The sequence below is a fragment of the Brassica napus genome, chromosome C3 (genome assembly GCF_020379485.1).
Source record: "Brassica napus cultivar Da-Ae chromosome C3, Da-Ae, whole genome shotgun sequence".
NCBI lineage: Eukaryota > Viridiplantae > Streptophyta > Magnoliopsida > Brassicales > Brassicaceae > Brassica > Brassica napus.
This window is the reverse complement of record NC_063446.1, coordinates 58,608,246-58,630,638: the sequence shown is the minus strand read 5'-3', so window position 1 is coordinate 58,630,638 and position 22,393 is coordinate 58,608,246. Positions and strand designations below refer to the sequence as shown.

General features: G+C 37.0%; 2 protein-coding genes and 1 pseudogene across 3 annotated transcripts; 1 reads left to right on the top strand and 2 right to left on the bottom strand.

Annotated features, from left to right (window-relative positions):
* Window positions 1–10,886: 10,886 nt before the first annotated feature.
* Window positions 10,887–15,031, bottom strand: LOC106439721. Of its 2 annotated transcripts, XM_013881223.3 has the most exons (14): window positions 14,755–15,029; window positions 14,371–14,452; window positions 14,171–14,277; window positions 13,859–13,985; window positions 13,432–13,526; window positions 13,059–13,182; window positions 12,909–12,989; window positions 12,681–12,779; window positions 12,436–12,594; window positions 12,300–12,354; window positions 12,151–12,221; window positions 11,817–11,861; window positions 11,547–11,714; window positions 10,887–11,481 (listed from the first exon to the last, which is right to left on the bottom strand). In XM_013881223.3, exons 1-14 carry the CDS (start codon window positions 14,790–14,792, stop codon window positions 11,119–11,121), a joined length of 1,614 nt encoding a protein of 537 aa, XP_013736677.1. In that variant the 5' UTR covers window positions 14,793–15,029; the 3' UTR covers window positions 10,887–11,118. The 2 variants fall into 2 exon arrangements, with proteins under 2 accessions (XP_013736677.1, XP_013736678.1); XM_013881224.3 differs by lacking the exon at window positions 11,817–11,861 and having other exon boundaries at window positions 14,755–15,031.
* A 3,765-nt stretch (window positions 15,032–18,796) lies between these two features.
* Window positions 18,797–20,729, top strand: LOC106439718 (heterogeneous nuclear ribonucleoprotein 1-like). The gene is made up of 2 exons (XM_013881221.3): window positions 18,797–19,177; window positions 19,537–20,729. Exons 1-2 carry the CDS (start codon window positions 18,956–18,958, stop codon window positions 20,452–20,454), a joined length of 1,140 nt encoding a protein of 379 aa, XP_013736675.1. The 5' UTR covers window positions 18,797–18,955; the 3' UTR covers window positions 20,455–20,729.
* Window positions 20,730–20,992: 263 nt separating this feature from the next.
* On the bottom strand, window positions 20,993–22,366 carry LOC125583405 (annotated as a pseudogene).
* Between the last annotated feature and the right edge of the window lie 27 nt (window positions 22,367–22,393).

Below are 22,393 nucleotides of genomic sequence, written 5' to 3'. Positions count from 1 at the left end.
TGCAACAATTCGAAACTGGCAAATCGTGAAAATGTTTGGAAGCATTTAATAAATAGAGGTTTCACGGCAAATTACTATATCTGGTTTCAACATGGAGAAGGTTTTAATTATGATCAGAATGAAGCTAGTAGTAGTAATAGCAATTTTCAGGAAAAAGAACCGGTTGATCATCATTTGCATAATGAACATAGTTACCATCAGGAGGAGATGGTAGATTATGATAGGGTTCATGATATGGTAGCTGATGCATTCGTAGCTCGTGATGAAGATGAAGAACCTAATATAGATGCAAAAAAGTTTTACGAAATGTTAAACGCGGCGAATCAACCACTTTACAGTGGTTGTAGAGAAGGTCTCTCTAAATTGTCGTTAGCTGCTAGAATGATGAATATTAAAACTGATCACAATCTACCTGAAAGTTGCATGAACGAATGGGCGGACTTGTTTAAAGAGTATTTGCCGGAAGACAATGTGTCTGCTGATTCTTATTATGAGATTCAGAAACTGGTTTATAATCTTGGGTTGCCTTCGGAGATGATAGATGTTTGCATCGACAACTGTATGATCTATTGGGGAGATGATGAGAAGCTAGAAGAATGTCGATTCTGCAAGAAGCCACGATTCAAGCCGCAAGGACGGGGACGTAATAGGGTACCGTACCAAAGGATGTGGTACCTACCAATTACAGACAGATTGAAAAGATTGTATCAATCAGAGCAGACTGCTGGAAAGATGAGATGGCATGCCGAGCATACTCAGACGGATGGTGAGATGACTCATCCATCAGATGCAAGAGTCTGGAAACATTTCAACAAAGTACATCCAGATTTCGCTAGCAATATCCGGAATGTGTATCTCGGATTATGCACAGATGGATTTAGTCCGTTCGGAATGTCAGGGAGACAATATTCATTGTGGCCAGTCTTTCTTACTCCATACAACCTGCCACCGGAGATGTGCATGCAACGGGAGTTACTATTCTTGACCATATTAATACCTGGTCCGAACCATCCAAAAAGGTCCATGGATGTTTTCCTACAATCACTGATAAAAGAGTTGAAGGATTTGTGGTCAACAGGGGTGAGGACGTATGACTGTTCAACGAAGACGAATTTTACGATGCGAGCGATGCTTTTGTGGACCATAAGTGATTTCCCTGCCTATGGGATGTTGTTTGGATGGACTACACATGGGAGATTAGCTTGTCCATATTGTAATGGAACGACAGATGCGTTTCAACTGAAGAATGGTAGGAAGACAAGTTGGTTTGATTGTCACCGTTGATTTCTTCCCATTGGCCATCCTTACCGAAGAAACAAGAATTTGTTTAGGCACAAAAGGGTTGTGAGAGACACTCCTCCTCCATATCTAACTGGAGAACAAATTAAAGCGCAAATCGACTACTACAGAGCTAACGAAACAGTTCGTTGGGGTGGTAATTGGCATGTCCCTCGTAATATGCATGATTCTTACGGTGTTCATCACAACTGGCACAAGAAGAGTATATTTTGGGAGTTGCCATATTTGAAGGATCTTCTTCTGTGCCACAACCTCGATGTGATGCCAAGTTAGCTTCCTTCCATACCCTCGGATGAGAGATTCAGGTATAAATTGGTTAGCAGTGATCAAAGTTAAACCTCGAGGACGAATCATCAGTGGAGAAGAACCACCATTGCAAGAAGAACAGATAAATGAAGTCGAGGAACCCGAACAAGAAATTGATAACATCCTTCTCATTGATCCGCATAATCACGAGTACGAAGATCCTACCGATGATGCCACAGACGAAGCTGTTGAAGACGAGCTTAATGAAAATTATGATGTTTCAAGTGATGACGAGAATGTCGATGTATCCGATTGATGTATTTGTTTTATGAATAAGATGAGGGAGTTTGTTTTATGAATAAGGTAATGTGGGAGTTTGTTTTATGAATAAGCAAATGTGAGAATTGTGGTTTGGAATGGAAATACAGATGGGGTTTGCAATATATGAAGTAGAAAATAAGGAATATGGGGTTTGGGGTTTGGGGTTTCGAATTCTAGGGATTTAAACATAACACTCGTTAATTCCACGTAAGCACAAATCGTCGTTAAGGACTCGTAAGCCAACGAGGAAATAACGACGAAATATTAAAATAAAGAACGCATGGCTCGTTAATTCCACGTAAGCACAAATCGTCGTAAAGACCACGTATAAGAAATCGTCGTAAATTCTACGTAAATAGAAATCGTCGTAAATACCTCGTAAGCCAACGAGGAAATAACGACGAAATTTAAAAATAAAGATGGAGTTTGGAATATATGAAAATAAGGAATATGGAGTTTGGGGTTTAGAGGTTTTGGGGTTTGAGGTTTGGGGTTTGGGGTTTGGGGTTTGGGGTTTGGGGTTTGGGGTTTGGGGTTTGGGATTTGGGGTTTAGAGGTTTCGGATTTTAGGGATTTAAACATAATACTCGTTAATTCCACGTAAGCAGAAATCGTCATAAGCACCACGTAAAAAGATTTAAACAAAACACTTGTTAATTCCACGTAAGCCCAAATCGTCGTAAAGACCACGTTGGATGAAATCGTCGTAAATACCACGTAAGCAGAAATCGTCGTAAATACCTCGTAGTGTAAAAACTATAAAAAAAAAGGAAAAGGAGAAAAATACCAGATTAACATGCGGCAAGACTTCCAGCAATTATAATACGTAAGTCTCGCCCACATGAATTCTAATATCTTCTCATTTTCCTATTTTTTTCACACATTTATAATTTAAATAGGATTTTGCTGATGAATGTGATTTGAGATAGGGTGTGATTTGGGAGTTTGTGTGTGGTTTGAGAATGAGAGTTGTGGGTATATTTATAGGAAAGCAAGGCTCGTTAATTCCACGTAAGAAAAATCGTCGTTAATACCTCGTATATAAAAACACGGGCCTTTGTGATTCCTCGTATTGAAAAACACGGGCCTTTGTAACTGCTCGCTATTTCGTCGTAACCTTACGACGAATTTCCGACGATATGTAATCTTATATATACCCCCGAGCGCTCACTCTTTCTTTCCTCTCTACTTCCTCTCCATTTCGTAGCAATGGTAAGCCTCTCTAATTTGGTTAGTTTAGGGTAGATTAGATGGTTAGTATAGGGAATTTAGATAGGTTTACGGATTTTATGTTATTTAGTGTTCATTAGGTGGATAATGTTGGGAAATATACTGTTGATGTTAATTTTAAAAATTTAATTTTTTTCTCAGGTTCGAAAAGGAAGACTTACTGCCCATTACAGAGGGATCTTCGGAGAGCCGGATAGTCGTTTAGACCGGGCCTCTTCTTCAGCCCCCGGTTCTTCGGGTCAGGAGACTGTCCCCGAGACTCAGTACACTCAGAGAGTCTCTGGGTCTACTTCTTCTAGTGAACTATCGGCTCCTCATGTGCCTTCCCCGATGGCTCATCCGACGATGCCTCCTCCTGTGCCTCCTCCGATGGCACCTCCGATGGCCGCCGCTATTCATCCCGATTTGATGGTACCTCCGAGTGCTCCTTACTCGCAGTACACTGTAGAGGACATTCTCCGTCTGCCAGGCAGAGAAGGTTTACCAGTCATCGACCCCGACCGACCGGAAGGAACTTTGTGGTATGTTGCATTAATTGTTTTTTTAATTCGTTTAAAATTCATTTATAACATAAAAAATAATTTATATTTTAAATTTGTATTTTCCAGGTAGGGGGTTGACGGATGTCTTGCATCGGACGTAACCGACACGATCAAAGGTTACTTCTCCATGGCACATCCGAACTGGAGTAAGACGCCTCACTACGTCAGAAAGACGTGGTTCAAAATTTATGCTGTAAGTTTCTATTAATTAATTATATATACTTTAATTTTTTCATGATTTATATATATACTTTCTAAAAAACTAATTGTTAATTTATTTTTTCCAACAGCAAAAAAATAATTGGGCCTTGGGGATCACTGAGAGGGTGAGGAAGAAGTTTAACGCGAAGGTGAAAGTTCGCTTGTTGGACACGGTCTCCAACTGGAAGGGTGACTGGATCGTGAAGGGGTATGAGCGTGGCAAACCCGCTGAGCTCACCACGGATGTGTGGGATGGCCTCATCCGTTATTGGCGCCTTCCTGATTCCATTAGAATCGCCCAGGCTTGCTCTAACTCCCGTAACACGGTCGATGAGCACGGAAACATGCCGATGCTTCACACTACAGGCCAAAAACCCCACGCCGGTGTCCGTTTGGAAATGGTAATTAAATATTTTATTAAAAAAAAATTTTTATATATATATTTTATTCTAACTTTCTTAAATTTTTTTTAGGCCAAATAGACGGGTCCGAGAGGATCCACAAGAACAAGGCGGGCGTATTTGTAGATGGCAAGTCCGAGCAAATCTACAACGACGTGGTTGCTCGGGTTGAAGACCGCAGATTCAGCTGACCCAGTAGTGTACCGACGGATTACCCGTCACCTTATCCACACTTGAAGTGGATAAGATTTACGAGGAGGTAAATTTTCAAAAATTTTAATTTTTTATTATTCATTTAATATAACTTTAAATTTTTACTAACAATATTTATTTTTTGTTTTTAAGGTTGTCCCTAAAAAAAGGGACGGACGTTGGGGATTGGTTTCGTCAACGATGTTCCGAGAGCGACATCGTCTTATGGTCAGCGACAGGATGATGAAGTCACTGAGCTGCGTAGAGAGTCCGCTCAGCTGCGTAACGAGTTGGGCGCGACAAAATCTCGTATGGGTGGAGTCGAGGGCTTCTTGGACGTTATAGCGGCCACAAATCCGGAATGGGAGTCCATGTTGAGGAACATGCGACAACAACATCCCATTCGAGGCGAGTCATCCGACGTACATAACGAGGCAGAAGTTACGAGGAGGAGTGATGAATTCTACCAGGCGATGAACGACTCTTAGTTTTTTTTTTCCGGTTGTTGTATTATAAATTCAAAACTTATTTATATATAAAATATTTTCATATTGATTTATTTTTATTTTAAATTTTATTAATAAATTAAATAATTTTAATTATTTTTTAATTATATTTTTAAATTCTGTAAAATAATAAAAACGAAGTAAATTCGTAGCTAATGTACGACCTATTTACGTGGAAACCTTACGAGGAAATGACGAGAAATAGTAAACGAGTATTTTACGAGAAAACATTTACGAGGAAAGATAAACGAATATTTTACGAGGAAATCCTTTCGTGGTCGTTACGTGTATTTTGCGAGGAAACACTTTCAAGGTATTTACGTGTAGTTTACAAGGAACTCGTTTCGAGGTATTTACGAGGAAATATAGCGACCTCCTTACGTGGAAAATTGACGTGGTCTTTACGACGAAATGATCTACTTCGTCTTTACGACGAAATATATTCCTCTCTAAGTTACGACGAATTAGCGAGGAAATATGTGTTACGACAGATGAGTAACGAGCAAACGTGGTTCCTCGCTAATTCGTCGTAATTCCTCTTTTACGACGAACTCACGAGGAAAACCGCCCTCGTTAAGATTATGTTTTCTTGTAGTGTGATTGTACAAGACTTGCTTCTGGCCGAGATTATTGATTGTCTTGCGGCCACATGATCACATTGTGAAACCCTAAATTTCGAATGATAATGTGATTCAGATGTTGAAAATCTCAACCTAGACTATGCTGCCCTTAATCTCTCCGGAGACAACTATTTGCAATGGGCACTTGACACAAAGATTAACTTGAGGTCAAAGAAACTCGGTGATGCTATCATCGAGGGCAACAATGAGACTGATAAGAATCGGTACATGGCTATAAGTATTATACGCCACCATCTCATTGAGGGTCTAAAAGATCAGTACCTCACCATGGAGAATCCACAAGTCCTTTGGACCGCTTTACAGCGACGATATGATCACCAGAAAATGGTGCTATTACCAAAGGCTAAACATGAGTGGAAGAATCTCAGATTCATGGACTATAAGTCTGTGGATGAATACAATTCAGTATTGTTTAAGATAGTCTCAATGATGAGACTTTGTAGTAAGGAAGTAACCGAGAAAGAGTTGCTTGATAAAATATTCTCCACGTTCCATTCGACGAACGTGTTGCTGCAACAGCAGTATAGAGAGAGAGGCTTCGCCTCATACACTGATCTGATCTCGTGCCTACTCCTAGCCGAGGCTAATAATGAACTCCTGATGAAAAACAGTGAGATGAGACCTATCGGAACAGCAACATTACTAGAAGCCAATGAGGCTGAAAAGAAAGATCCCAAAGAGTGCAATCACGTCCATGATGATAAGAGATCACACGGCAAAGGCCGTAGTAGATACAAAGGACGTGGCCGTGACAACTACTCATATGGCCGGCAAGGAAAAAACAATAACCGTGGTCGTGGTTCCAGCTATGGCCGTGGCCGAGGCAGTTATGGCCGTGGCCGAGGCAGTTATGGCCGTGGTCGAGGCGGCATATCCAAACCGCCTAACTCGACCAAATCAGCTTGTCACAGATGCGGGATGAGTAACCATTGGGCCAAGAATTGTAGAACCCCTAAACATCTATGTGAGCTCTATCAAGAGAGCCTTAAGAACAAGAACCCGGAAGCCCATATGGTTCATGATACCGGGTATGATGCTGATGATGATTCCAACCTTGAAAAGGACGACCTCTTGGATTTTGAGACTTCTGATTGTCTGAAAGACTAAAATCGACATCTTGTCTTATTGTTTTATGAAATGCTTTGAGTTCATTGCTATTATATCTTGCATGATTTTGCTTGATAATGTGAATGATTTTATTGCTAAAGAAATTGCCTAAAGGGCATTATAGTACGGGTATAGTAGCCTAGTAAGAAATCTATGGCCAAGGCATTGCCTAAAGGGCATTATATACACCCAAGAATGTATGACCCATTGAGTTATAATAAAATGGTTTCCAAATAGAAACAATGGGCAAAAGGAAACAATTTTCTTCAGATTTAAGAAAGAAAGAAAACACCTAAGACCCTTTTAAGAAAGTGGTCAAGACTATACCTATGTAATCTACTGATCAAAACTATGCTACAAATCAGTATGATAAGAGGCAAGAGCCGTGGTGATCGTACTGATATATCCCACGAAAATTATACACTTTATGGCAAGACCGGATTAGCCATCCTAGTCTAAACTTGATGCAAAGATTGATATTGAGAAGGCACAAAGAGTTATCACATAAGATTTCACGTTGTGAAACATGTACACAAAGGAAAACTCATTAGGCTTTATTGTCCTACATCGCGAAATTATAGTATGTTCATGAAGGGGAGAGAGGATAAACCCGTGATACATGATCAATACTACAAATTCGTGAACAAATTCGTGAACCATGGTATATGACCATGATATAAACGGCTTGGCCATGTAGTCCATTACCTATAAGGATCGGACATCCATCCTAAAGCTTAGGGACATCATGGATTTACATGTATATAAAGTGAAAATATATCAGGCCATATAAGTGAGCATAGATATTCCCATCTCAGATTGAATACGGGTCATAAACCAAACATACACCATCTTAAGAGACTTTGAATAAACCACCACATACATATGTGCCATCTAAGATGGAACCTTAGAAGAGGATTGAGAATATATGTTGGATAAGAGTATGACTTTCTCCCATGACTTCTAAGAGACCTTGAGCCAAATATGGGTGATCAGAAAGTGGCCAGGTACACGGATTGCATGATCAATGAATCCGACTATCCAATATTAATAGGAGAAAGCTATAAGCTGGTAAAAAGTAAAGAATGATAAGAAACAGAATGGTATCAACCATCATTGTCTTGGCAAAGATCCTCGGATTAGAATTATAGACGTCCAAAGAAAGAAAAGATTATACATAGCTAGCTAATTGAGATGCCAGACACTGACCCGAAAAGAAAAGAAAAGAATAACTAAGTCATAACCAGCTTAGCACCAAACGAAATCTGATGTCCTAGAAAGAGACACAGTCAAGTTGCTACAGAGTCTATACAAGATAGACCAAAGTGTTCCATAAGATAAGGAACCTCGGAAAGAAAAAGAGAAAGGTTCACAGAATACAAATCCGAGGTCATAAGGAAACCAGACCAGACATTGAGAAAAGGCTGCGCAGCTAAACATGTAAGGTACCAAACCATGTAGTTTGGGACGCCAAGCTACTAGGTAACAAAGGTCCTGGATAATGAAATCTCAAATCGATTAGATCATGTCTGGAACACAATGGAACCATATATAAGTGTCGACACATATAGATATATTTGTACATAAGAGAGTACCACTTGAACATAAAGATATAAACGAGGATCAGAACCCACGAAAGAGTACTCATAAAGATTAGATTGAAAAGATAAACGTGGGGTTTAAAGTATCTATAAAGAAGAGATAGGCGTATTGGCCATACATACATATACAAAAACGCCATCTGATATAAACCAGTGAAATAGATGGGTCTTGTGAGGGAAAAGAAACCGTGAGATATGGTACATGATCACGAGGTCTAAAGGTGTTCATGTTTCCTACTAACAGCATACGATCATAGCTTGTTACACAAGGATACTCACAGAGACCATGGAACAGATTATAAGGAGATAAACTCCTATGTGGTGGATGCTGCTACACAATTTCGAAATTGACAAAGGTCTGGTCATAAGAAAGAAATTAAATTAACATATAAAGATGTAGTAAGCAGCATATGGATCACTGGATAAAAGACAACATTGTTCCTAAGATGTTCATGGACTGAAACAAAGTAGCTGCATAAAGATATATTTGTACATAAGAGAGTACCACTTGAACATAAAGATATAAACGAGGATCAGAACCCACGAAAGAGTACTCATAAAGATTAGATTGAAAGGATAAACGTGGGGTTTAAAGTATCTATAGAGAAAGATAGGCGTATTGGCCACATACATATATACAAAAACGCCATCTGATATAAACCAGTGAAATAGATGGGTCTTGTGAGGGAAAAGAAACTGTGAGAGATGGTACATAATCACGAGGTGTAAAGGTGTTCATGTTTTCCTACTAACAGCATTAGATCATAGCTTGTTACACAAGGATACTCACAGAGACCAATGAACAGATTATAAGGAGATAAACTCTTATGTGGTGGATGCTGCTACAAATTTCGAAATTGACAAAGGTTTGGTCATATGAAAGAAATTAGATTGATATACAATGATGTAGTAAGCAACATATGGATCACTGGATAATGAAAGAACAACATTGTTCCTAAGCTGTTCATGGACCGAAACAAAGCAGCTGCATATATTATGTAAAGGAGTTGTATAAGAACAATCCAATTAAGTCCATATACTTATGAAAGAGATTTGAATTCCTTGTGTTTACTTTATACCAAAACAGCCTAAAGAAAGGTTAATTGGTTGATACAGATTATCTATTAAATCTGTGTGGGCGTCCGGCTAGAGGTGTCCGGCCAACTTCTTTGGTCATGGCTAGTGGAAAGGAAAGATCAGCCATCGTGTGGCCGAGGTCCATGACCTAATAATATATATTCATTGTGTGATATGATCCACAGCAACAGAGGTCATGAGACGACATCAATATAAGGATAGGACAGCAATGAAAAACGAATATGGCATTGCCTAAGGCAATAGAGATCGATGACCACATGTGAGATTCATGAGTGTATTTGGCCACAGTGCCATAGTTAGATAAGATTGTAAAATTCATTACAACAATGATCATTGATCAAATCATGATATTGGACACTCATGAGACAAGTTATGAACATATATAAAAGAAGTCTATGACTTAATATGGATCGATCAGATTAGTGCATAGTCGATGGTAGTATAGAGAAAACTCATACAGTCTGTTATCTATCAATCAGCATTTTAACATCGTCATAGACGGCTAATAGCCAAAGAGAGTATCCGTGGGAATGTTTTGGTCGAGGACCATAGTCTTACATGTCTGACCAAAGTATAAAGTGGTCGACAGCAAAGGTTCACTTTTTGACCATGTACATACGATGTCAGAAGACATGAGAAAAGACCGGAAAGATCAAAGTGATCCAATTACGGTTCAGTAATAAACTTGGCCGATTTGATTACTCCCTTCCTGCACGTCCAGGAAAGATCACGCATCAGATGCGTAGACTAAAGAACCTACACTGAGGTTCACATCAGAGGGAGTAGTACGTGTTGTACTTTTTTTCCTTCATCATGGTTTTGTCCCACTGAGTTTTTCTGATAAGGTTTTAATGAGGCAACGTGAAGCGTATTACAAATCATGTATGGTTATGGCATCCAAGGAGGAGTGTTATAAATCAAGTGATGAATGTCCATAACCGGCCCGGTCCATAAACCGGCCCAAACCCTAGAAGAGAGAGAGATGGCCGAAACCCTAGAGAGAGGAGAGAAGCGGCTGACTTAGGAGAGAGAGAACCGACTTGGAGTTTTCCATATTTCTAGTTTTCATTTTCTTTGTTGGTTTATGTTTTACTAGTTATCCTAAATCTAGATGGATTATGATTTGTATACTTTCCATTTATCTCTATCTTGTAATCTTTATATAAATAATCTCTATTGATCATTAATAATTGATCATTAATAATGAGACATAAATATTGACCTAACACCTTCGTTTTACAACATAATTCTCATTCTTTCACGACAATAATTTAATTTTATATATTCGATCATGCGTAATTGATTCTAAATCATCCAACTATATAGTCTTGAACTGAGAACTTACTTAGACTAAGAACTGACTCTGTCTCAAAGCCCAAATTGTCTTTAACCCATGTACTGCTTCGACAAAGTTTATCAATTGGTTTATGCTCTTACATTCTTCCTTCACAGTATTTACTGATTCCTGGAAATGTGAGCAAAATCATGTAGGATGATTGCATTATATGTTCATAAATATAGGATTAGTGATAAAAATAAATACATGGTGATCTAGTTACATGTTCATAACAAGAGGATAAAGAGACCTTTTGGTCAAAACCCAACACGAGATGATTTCATCTCTTTAACAGAGATTTTTGCCAAGACACAGCATATGAATAAAACGTGTCATGACTCATGACAAACCTTTAAGCTTTCCTTTCTATTTTACCCAAAACCAAAACACATAAAGAAATTTATCTACTTTTGAAGAAGTTAAGATCCCATCGTCGTCGTAATAACCCGTTTCCTGATGTGCTACTACGTCCAACCACAGTCACTGTTGCCTTTGTACGTGCTGACACATCAATGGTTTCATCATTTGTGTCTGGCATAGAATCCGATATTTTAAGTGTAGCATCATCGGATGGTGCATCATGGTGGTTAATTAGTGTTGGACCGGATGCAGAATCTGTGTCAGACACTGGTTCTGTAGTAGAAGCAGCAGCAGCAGCATTACTTTCTTTTACTTCAGTCTTCTCTGTATTGGTCCCGGAAGATTCTTTGTTTTGATGAGTTTCTGCCTCCTTCAGCGATTTCATCACCGCTTCCATCAGCATCTGAGGATACGTGAACAAAATGAATATCAAACCAGTCAAAAAGAGGGACCAAAAGGTATTATTACCCTCTCTTCTTCCTCAGCAGTAGATGGAAAATCTGGCAAGTCCTCTACTTGAAACTCCACATATTGATCATCATCTAAAGCTACAGCGAGATTAGGAGGATACGGATCCCCATTTGACAAATCGAAGCTGATCATATCACAAGATGAACTACTGGACCCCTCTTTTTCCTGAAAAGATAAAACATATAACAAACTGATTAGTCGATAGCTAATGACCATAACCGAACAGTAAACACGAACAGATAAGGAAGAAGAGAACTGATCATAGACCTTCGTGTCTGACGATGATTGATTAGATGGGAGGTTTGAAGGAACCTGAGAGATGTAATAAAGGACCATCAACAAGGATATGGAGAAGCTTTATAAATTATACCACATACACCCGTGGGTAAAGAAACAAGTGAAGCAAAGTCTTTTTTAGTTTGGTACCAATGCAATAACAGTTACATAGTTCCAAATTTGAAACTAAACAGATATGATTTTCTAATTTTTAACGCTATACCCACCTCAAAATTGATAGATGATGTTTCTAGAGGGATCAATAACAGAGGAAACCATATTTATAACATTTAAACTCGCAGAATGTAGTCAACGAACTACCAACCTCTGTGCGACTCATAGGTCTTTCCATGCGGACTTCGTTGATTGCATAGGAGGTACTCCCCGCAGCTATACCTGAAATCAATGAGAAAAAGATGTTGGCTAAATGGTAAATATAAAACATTGGAAAAAAAAAAACTAAATGACTTTTACTTTTCTGTGCTGGGGATGGTGGAGAATTTACTTCTTTCATGGTGTTCCAACTGCCCTGAACATACAAACAGTTAACATCATTGACCTTTCTCACTAAAGAGACAAGAACATACTGATAGACTGCAAGACTCGTTACCTTGGCAAAATAATCATCCAATGGGTGAAAAAGTGTTGTTGGCCCAGCCACCTCTGGAGGCTGAAGAACGTTATGGAAAAAGATGTTTATAGAATCAAAGTAGAACTGTGGCCGCGGTGAATTGTGGTCTCCCTCGAATTTGATTATATTTTTGTCTCCCTTGCATAATATTAAAGAAAAAGCATATGTTTAGAGGTTAAACTGTTATCAAGAACTTGTGAGAGGATAAGAGGAAGAAAATTTACTACGTATGCTTCATATATACGCTCCGAGTGATGAGGGTGAATAAAGTCATCGTCTACGGCATGTCCCAATAAAACTGGAACAAAACATGACTTCGCTACCTGAAACATATAATTGATAAAAAAAAAAAATGAAAAACAAGAAACAAAAACATCACATGCATAATAAAGTAGTGGACAGAGTAGTTAATCATCAAAGTAATCAACTTATAGACAACAGGGACAAACAACCTTAATGGTGTTGAGATCTGTTATGTCAAACTTGGCTTTCTTCTGAACAGCTCTCCGCATATATTGTATTGCAAATTTTATCTGCAATTGAAAGAGCGTTAAATAAAACCTCTTGTAGTAAACAGAAGCTACAAATATACTTTTACTTACAGTGAATTTGGGTAAAGGGAACTTATATGTATCAACTAGTTCCATCATCAAATCAACCAAATCAGAGAAGGGGCTGTCTAGAACCATCGCTGCGATAGAGGGATCCTCTGCTCCATACATCAAGCTGGAAAAATAAATGCAGCAACACCAATATTATTCTTAGTCTAGCAGAGTGACTGTAGCAACCATATTATTAAGTTTCAGTGGGTTGACGTGTTATATCTTATAGCTATTGCCAAACATGAAAATGTCATATCTGTCTCAAACAACTATTTTCCTCTCAAGCTTATAAAGAAAAAGGGTAAGTAAATTATTCAGTTGCTACTTGAAATGAAAACGCTCTGATTAACAAAGGAAAGACTTGGAGATGAACCTTGTGACAGCACCCATAGAACGACCCCATAAACCAATGAGGGAGACATTCACATCTGTGCGTAAATACTCAACCACCGCTTTCAGATCATCTTTCTGCAAGCACCCCACGTCAACAATAAAAGAAGTGACTACTTGAAGACAATGGCTAGTGAACACAGTCAGTGACTGAGTGAAATAATTTAACTATCGACAGCACATGTGATCTTTCCACTTGTCAGTCTAACATGAATGCATCAAACCCTCTAAATAAATATAGTATGAACAAATTTAATCACAAAGATATCTTCCCAAATTAAGTAGCATAGAAATATTAAAGATCAATTGACCAAGAAGATATATCGACTTTGAACAACTTTTGTTTTTAAGCCAAAACATCTGAAGAGAAGGGAAAGCAATTATAAGAGAAAGATGAGATGAGCACATACTTCGTTCGAACCCAAAGTGACATACTCTCCGCCAGAGAGACCAGATCCCGAAAAATCAAGGGTGAAAATTGTGATGTTTGAAGGAAGTAATACGATTGCAGCTTCACTGGCGTCAGCTCTACATCCACTGAATAATCATAGGGCCATTAGTAAATAGTACGCTACAACAACCAATGAGTGGTTAAGGTAAGGTGGTGGACACTGAGCATTTTGTTGGAAAATGTGAGTACGAATATTGTTCTTTCAATGTGAGTCAATTTTGCTTATTTTTCACAAGCAAAGCTAAAATCACATTCCTATTCCTACAGTTACCTGTTTCCATGGCAGTATACTACACAAGGTAGAGGCCGCCTATCTTCAGAAAGCTCAACTGGCATGTAATGACTACACTTGAGAGTATCACCCCTGCTGTTTTTTACCTGTCAGATACAAGATCCTTTATTAACCTTAGCTGAAGAAAAGACAAACTAGACAACAATGAGAACATAAAATGTTCAAAAAAGGCGATATACCTCTAAATCCTTCCTCTGGTACCATCTCCCTTTGAGCAAGAACTCCTGTTCCAAGAGATCATTTTCCGGATTGTATTCAGCTCTGCAAATGTATGTAGATGGATCAAAAGTAGTAATTTGGAAGAGGACGAGGGTTTTTTTCTAGTGACTTAATCTTATATAATCCATCTAAAAAGGAGATTCTAATCAACAAAGAACAAAAATTCAAAAATCTGAAACCCTAAACTTGATGCAAAGCCCAAATTCTAAACACTTTTAAATTCAAAAGGGAAAAGTTCACATCCCTGGTGAAAGAAAGAGAAACTCGAAACATAGTTTCCAGAATCAGTAAGTTTTCAAAAAAAGAAAAAAAAAAGAATCAGTAGGTTTGTTTGCTTCTTTCACCTTGGAGGTCGAATAATGAAGTTAACAAGCTGCTCCATCCCAGAGATAATCAACACCTTCTTCTCATTCTTCAAATGATTTTACTCAAATCGATTCTAACACACACAAAAAAAAAAACAAAACTGATGCAGACAGAACAAGAATTGCAAACTATAAACCCCCAAAAGATGGAGCTGTTCCAGATGAGATCGAAGAGACGAGGAAGGGACACAGAAGTTCAGAAGAAAATTAAGAAACCGCTTTTTTGAGTTGTTCAAAGCTCAACTGTTTATGTTTTGATTTTTATATATATAAACTTGCAAATTAGTCCCCTCATTTATGAGCCTTTTCTAATCAACGGCTTAATATTTATATTCTGTTGTGAGTTAAGTAATTACGAGATTTATTAAGTGGTCATACAATCATTAACCATTATTGCTATTCAAAAGCATTTCAGTGAAAGCTGAATCAAAGCTCTTTTTCATTTGTTTCCCGGAAAATTTTTAAAAAACTAAAATTAAGGTTTTTTACTCGAGAACGTGCACGTCTTGTCGTTTTAGGTAGGGCCTTAAAGGATTTGATTCACTTTTTAGTGGAATGATACGAGGTGGTCAACTTATAGACATATGAGGTTAATTATTACAAGTACTAAAGCTTGTGTAGCTGGCTTGGCATTTTCGACACCTAAGTGGCACATCTGGCATGGAGATTATCACAGCTCTCAGAGATTTTGTTCCCTCTTGTGAGAATTCTGGAACTTGTGGAAGACAAACACACGAGTCCATCCTTTTTTCATGTTACGAATACACTATATATATCCCTAATAGGATTCACGTCTGACTTTAACCATTCTAATTTCTAAACCATCTCATAAGAATCAAGTTTGACTGTATTTGTTATACCATGCTAAAAAGAGTTAATAAATATCTTTCTGATTAACCTGCATAATTTTACTTTCTCTGAGATTCAAAATTCATACATGCTGAGATAAAAACATTAATAAACTTTTAGTTAAATTAATAGAATGCTGAGATTCAAAATTCAAACATTCTAATCGCAGTTGCTGTCATGTTAATGTCTTTCTGTTTTCCGGTCAGTTTAGAGGTCCTCATCGATATCTTTATTTTGGACGGTCTCAGTGCTGTTGGAGGTTGTACAGAGGTTATGGAGCGATTTTCCATGGTTTGTGTTCTATACCCTTCTCTTTTAGTACTTGCGCGCTTAATCAGCTGAGGCGCTTATAAGTTTTGCGGCGTTCACCGAGTCCTAGCTACTCCCCAAATGACATTGATAGTCCCGGCATCCGAAGTAATGAGGAGAACCTCACCTATTCGTAATTATCGCCGAGGGTAGAGAACGGAATTTGGTTCATTAGGATTTCAAAATCAAACTAGTGGAACGTGTCAGGTTTAGTGGGTGGGCGAAACTAGATTTGTAATACATTAGCTAGGGAATTTTGTTCAAATCAGGCTTGTAACCGTTTCATAATTCCCGTCTTTCGGATCGATTTTAATATATAATATCTAAAAAAAGACTAAAAGGATTTCTACATGGCAACATAGTCCAAAGTTGAAACTTGAAAGTGTGTTTCCTTCTTATTTAAACATTTCCCTCTACAACATCTATATTATTAAAAGAGAAGTACCCATTTGAAAATGTTTTTACTTCATTAATTAAACTCCCTTTTATTTGCTTGTCTTTTTCACTTGCATTTATGAAATATCCTAAAACGAATAAAACTGCCTAATTTATTACTTGTCTTTTCAGTTACATTAATGAAATATGTTTAAATGAATTTAAACTTCTTATTTTATTGTTTGTCTTTTTCAGTTACCTTAATGAAATATACTTAAATAAATTTGGACATAATATCATTTAATCAACCAAAAAAACTCATGAGTTATCCTTACGTGCATAATTTTAATAATGGAGATTTTTAAAAACGTGCATCATTAAAATGTTACCTAAAACATGTAGCACTAATATATAACATGCATCAATAAAACTAGAATTTGACTCACACAATTGTACGGATATTATTTTCAGTTGAATAAATTTAAAAATAATTATTTATTCAAAAAATATTTAAGAATGGCTATGTTTTTAAAAATTATATGGTATTATTTTCTCACAACTCATTTGTCATTTGATAAATTATTAGAAAGAAAATTTTAGCATAATATAACTCACTTGTCATTTGCTAAATTTATGGTTTTTATTTATATTTTTTATTATTTAATTATAATATTTTCATTTTATATTTGAAAGATAAATGAATTTTCTTTCAAACAATATTTTTGTAAATGTATTTTTTTTAAAATAATCAATTAAAACTGTTATTATCATTGAATATCATTATTTTTGACATAATTTGAGTTTTCGTTTACATCAAAACTTATCATATTTTAGGATAATCTATATTATTAAAAGAGAAGTACCTATTAAAAAATACCATAAGTTTTCTAACTTATTTACACTTCCATGCCACTGAGAATTAAATTAAACTACCTATTTTAATGCTTGTCTTTTCCAGTTAAATTAATGAGTTTTTCTTAATCAAATTTAAACTTAATGTCATTAAATAAACCTACCTATTTTAATGTTTGTCTTTTCCAGTTAAATTAATGAGTTTTCTTTAATCAAATTTAAACTTAATATCATTAAATGAACCTAAAAATACATCATATTTAACGTAGCTTATTACGTACGAGTACGGCCCAATAATGAACTTGAATTTTATTTTTACGAAAACGTGAATCACTTGACTTATGTAATATTTAAAATATATTAACTACAATATAACAAATGCATATAACCTACCTATACTTTAGTTTGAAATGATCATGTTCAAGTTTTATATAGTCAACTTACATCATGCATCGATCGATGTACAATATTCAAACCACCTATAGTTTTTGTTTTCTTTATAGGATGTATCAACCAACCAATCATCCCATTGATTTTCTAAGCTTTATAAAAAAACAAATCAATAAATACAAACTCAAAATCCAATATCTTCTATTAATCAAAACATAATATCTTCAATGTCGTATCTTTAATGTACCTATTAAATATAGAAACTGTAACCATAATTACACTAATTATAAGAATAGATTTGATTCCAACCAATTGATCTATTACTTCGGTAATTGATATGCTTGCAGAAGAGAAAACAATAAATTTAAAATTTATAAGAATATAAAGATATAGAGATTTCAACCAATTGCCTATATTTGCGTATGATTTCCGCATTATAAGCTTCAAATTGAACATTGAAAAAGATAGAGAAATTTTTTTAATCTTTTACCGACACAAACTTAAACAAAACGAAGAGTTAAATGTAATTTTTTTTTGTTACACTTCCCGGAAAAAAACGGTTACAACATGGGCTTTCATAATATGGACTTTTAACATATTAATGTTATGGACATTTAATAATTATCTTGACGAAAAACAAAGACTATAAATAATTTATTATTAATAAAATTATGAAATTATTTACAATTTGATGACTATCATCGTCTTTTTTTATATGTTAAATTTTTCATAGAAGTTTAAAAATTATTTTATTTTCTTTAAACATGTATAACTAATTTATAATCTTTTATGCCATACTAAGTCATAATATAATATTTCTTCATATTTTACATTAATAACCATTGTTTTTATATATAGTCTACAATTCTCTAATTACGTCTATTTGTTCAATTTTTTATATGATATCGAATATTCATCGTAAATAGATGGTTTAAAATGCCACAAAAATTATTTACTTGATGAATATAATACATCAAATATTACAAATACATTATTTAGTTAAATAAATAACCAAAAACAGAAAATTCAGGGTCTAGTAGAGATTTTAATAAGCCTGTCTACTTTGCAATGAAGTCCACCACACATTTTTTTTTAAATTATTGCTTCTGTTACAAGCCCAATCACGAAAACCAACATTGGTCTCGATCGCCCATTGTTTACATTCTATTGGGCCTTGTAGAACGGAAAACATATCTGAACCGTCGAAACACTCAAAACTAATCTGAACCGTTCATCAATCTATCTACAGACAGATTCGTCCTCTTTGCGAGCATCGAAAGTACCAAACCAATAGAAATATTCGTTTGGCTGTTCCTCATCTTCCTGCCACCTTGATTCTCTTGTCCTTAAAGCTAAACCCTTTTTCGCAAGTTCTGAAGTGGGTTTCAGCGATTTGTTAGATCTGATGGATTCAGATCAAGGAAAGCTTTTCGTGGGCGGAATCTCGTGGGAGACAGACGAAGACAAGCTAAGAGAACATTTCAGCAGCTACGGAGATGTTTCTCAGGCTATTGTCATGAGAGACAAGCTCACCGGCCGCCCTAGGGGTTTTGGTTTCGTCATCTTCTCCGATCCTTCTCTTCTCGATAGGGTTCTTCAAGACAAACATCACATTGATTCCAGAGAGGTTCCCCCACCTTTTTTTTTTTTTTTTGTCTTTTTACCTTGTTTACGGTTTTGCCCTTTTGGTTAATTCGAGAACGAGATTGAAAAAATTGAGACTTTTGATTGATTGGTTTAAGTTTGAGGATGAGAGGCATTTTAGGGAGATTGATATTAGTATTACATTTTATTTATTTATTAGTATTACTTTATGTTGTGAATCATAAGTTTTTTGAGTGTAGAATCAGTTAAGAGAGTTTGGTTTATTCCTAAGCTTTTAATCCACTATAAGACGCCTAACCACCGCCTAGCCATTTGTATATATATTTTAATAATGATTTTTGGAGGTTTATTCCTAAGCTTTTAAAGATTTTTTTTTTGTAGGTTGATGTGAAGAGAGCAATGTCAAGAGAGGAACAGCAAGTCTCTGGAAGAAGTGGCAACTTCAATGCAACTAGAGGCTCTGGAGGAGATGCTTACAACAAAACCAAGAAGATCTTTGTTGGAGGCTTGCCGCCTACTTTGACAGACGAAGAGTTTCGCCAATACTTTGAACAGTACGGCCCTGTGGCTGATGTTGTGATCATGCACGACCAGACTACCAGCCGTCCTCGCGGGTTTGGGTTTGTCTCCTTCGACTCTGAAGACTCCGTGGACCGTGTGCTTCAGAAGAGCTTCCATGATTTGAACGGTAAGCAAGTTGAAGTGAAGCGCGCTCTTCCTAAAGATGCTAATCCAGGTGGTGCTGGACGAGCCATGGGTGGTGGTTACCAGGGTTTTGGTGGCAGTGAAGGCGGTTTTGACGGGCGTATGGATTTCAATAGGTATATGCAGCCTCAGAATGTAGGAAATGGTTTACCGTCTTATGGTGGTTCTTCAGGTTATGGTGCTGGTGGTGGGTATGGAAATGGTAGTAACGGTGCTGGATTTGGTGGATACGGAGGTTATGGGGCAGGTGCTGGAGCTGCATATGGAGCAACGGGGATGCCAGGTGGTGGTTATGGAAGTAGTGTTGCTCCGAGAAACGCATGGGACACTCCATCAGCTCCTAGTGGTTATGGGAACCCCGGAGGCTATGGGAATGGTGCAGCTCAAAGTGGATATGGAGCTCCTCCGGCTCAGACACAGTACGGATATGGAGGGTACAGTGGAAGTGGTGATGCTGGTTACGGTAACCAAGCTGCGTATGGTGCGGTTGGAGGGAGACCTAGTGTTGGGGGTTTGAACAATCCTGGGGGTGGCTACATGGGAGGTTATGACCCGTCACAAGGAGGGTATGGTTTGGGTCGGCAAGGTCAATAGTCACCCTAGTGATTATCACCACCCCTGGTTAATGGATCCTTGTCAAGAAGAAGTTATCTCAAATCAGAGATTCCTCTCAACTTCATAAAGGGTTGGACTGTCTGAATCTTTATAAGCATTATGCTATTTATTACAATAAGTCTGGCTTCTATTTAAGTTATTTTTTTCTGTTGGATGTACTTTTGAGTTTCATAAGACTTATATAACTAAGGTTTTGCTGCTTTCATTATTGTATTGGTTTATCCTAGTGAATGGTTGTTTTTGATTTTGCTATATTTGTTTGGCCCTGATAGTAGTGGTATAGCATGGAGGGAGAAGCTTTAGAAAGTAGTAGAAGGTGTGGCCTTTGAGAAGGGCGTAATCATTTTTGGGTCGTGTGTGTTTATACAGTGACTCATCAAGGTAGCTTCAGTTCTTAGGTGGAGCAACGATTCAAAGGTCTAGGAGTTGAGGTAGTCGCTTGAAGAAAAAAGTGTCAAGTCGTTACCAAGTGGTTTGCCTAAAATCTTGTGGTGTGGTGTGGTGTGGTGTTGTTGAGTATTATATTCTTTTGTGAGGGAATAAAATTCATGATGAAAATGAAAACATCGATAGATAGATAGTCTAAAAGCTGATATTAAAACAAACTAAGTTATTTTATTCCCAAAGTCGCTCATGCAAAGCAACTACAAGTTTCTTCTTGTTTATCTCAGTTGTGTCCAATCTTTCCACCGCCAAAGCCTTTGCCTATTCCTTTGCCGAAGCCACCACCTTTTTCAAAGCCAAAAGCCTTTGCCTATTCCTCCACCGAAGCCTCCTCCAAAGCCACCGCCTTTTCCTATTCCACCACCGAAGCCTCCGCCTTTACCAATGCCGCCGCCAAGAATGCCTCCACCTTTGCCTATCCCGCCAGCTTTACCAAAACCTCCTCCATAGCCCTTTCCACCTCCTATGAAAGTCTTCTCCTCTTCATCTTTGCCAAAGCTCATCCCACCCTCTCTCGCAGCCACATTACTCACCACAAAGACATGGAAACACAACAAAACCAAGAGACCAGCTCCGTTTACGAGACGCCCCATGTCTCTTCTTGTTATACTTTTTTTTTTTTTTTTTTTTTATCTTTTGCAGTTCGATGAGCATGATCTATCGACCATTACAAAACGTTTATATAGTGTGAGTAGAGCCAACTACACTTGAAACATTTTTTTATTTAAACAAACTCTTTAAAGTTACTTCAACTGCTAACAACTGACTGATAAATTGTTGGACTTAAATTCGCAAATGAGTTAACGTTTTCATATATACCCCCATGACAACTTTGCTCTGTTTATGTCTCCATCGACGCATTTCTCTAGTCTACAAGACTATAACTCCATACGTGCTTTAAGTTTTTTGTCCCTTCCATATGGGGACATCTCGAAACCATTTTTGTAATGTTCATCTTTCTAATTTAGGTCCTCCTTTTGTTATATGTTTTATGAAAGTGAAAGAATCGGGATAATACACTCTAGTTTTATGTTAGTGGACGTTAATGGTTGTTAATTAGTTTGGTGGTCGCTTAAGCACAATCTGAATTAATAATTAGTTACTTAAATTTTCCATAATATAGGGTTGAGTTGTCGATAAAGTAAGAAACATTAGACTTACAGATCATGTATATAATAGCTAGTTTGTAGATAAAAGTGAATGAAAATTGGCTTAAAATCGTGAAGTGTGTTCCTTACATCTACTGAAAGTTTGGTAACAGTTAAGTATGGGTAAGTGAATAAAAAGCAGTCTGATAGTTTGTTTTCTATATACCAACTACGAATAAGTTCTTTAACTATATAGATGGAAATACAAGTAGGTCAGCTTTGTAAAATAGTGCTTTGATAAATAAATTCTTCGATTTCATGACATTTGAAATTAAAGAAACGGAGGAGGGTGTAGCATCTTATAGTGTATTTATTCAGTAAACAAC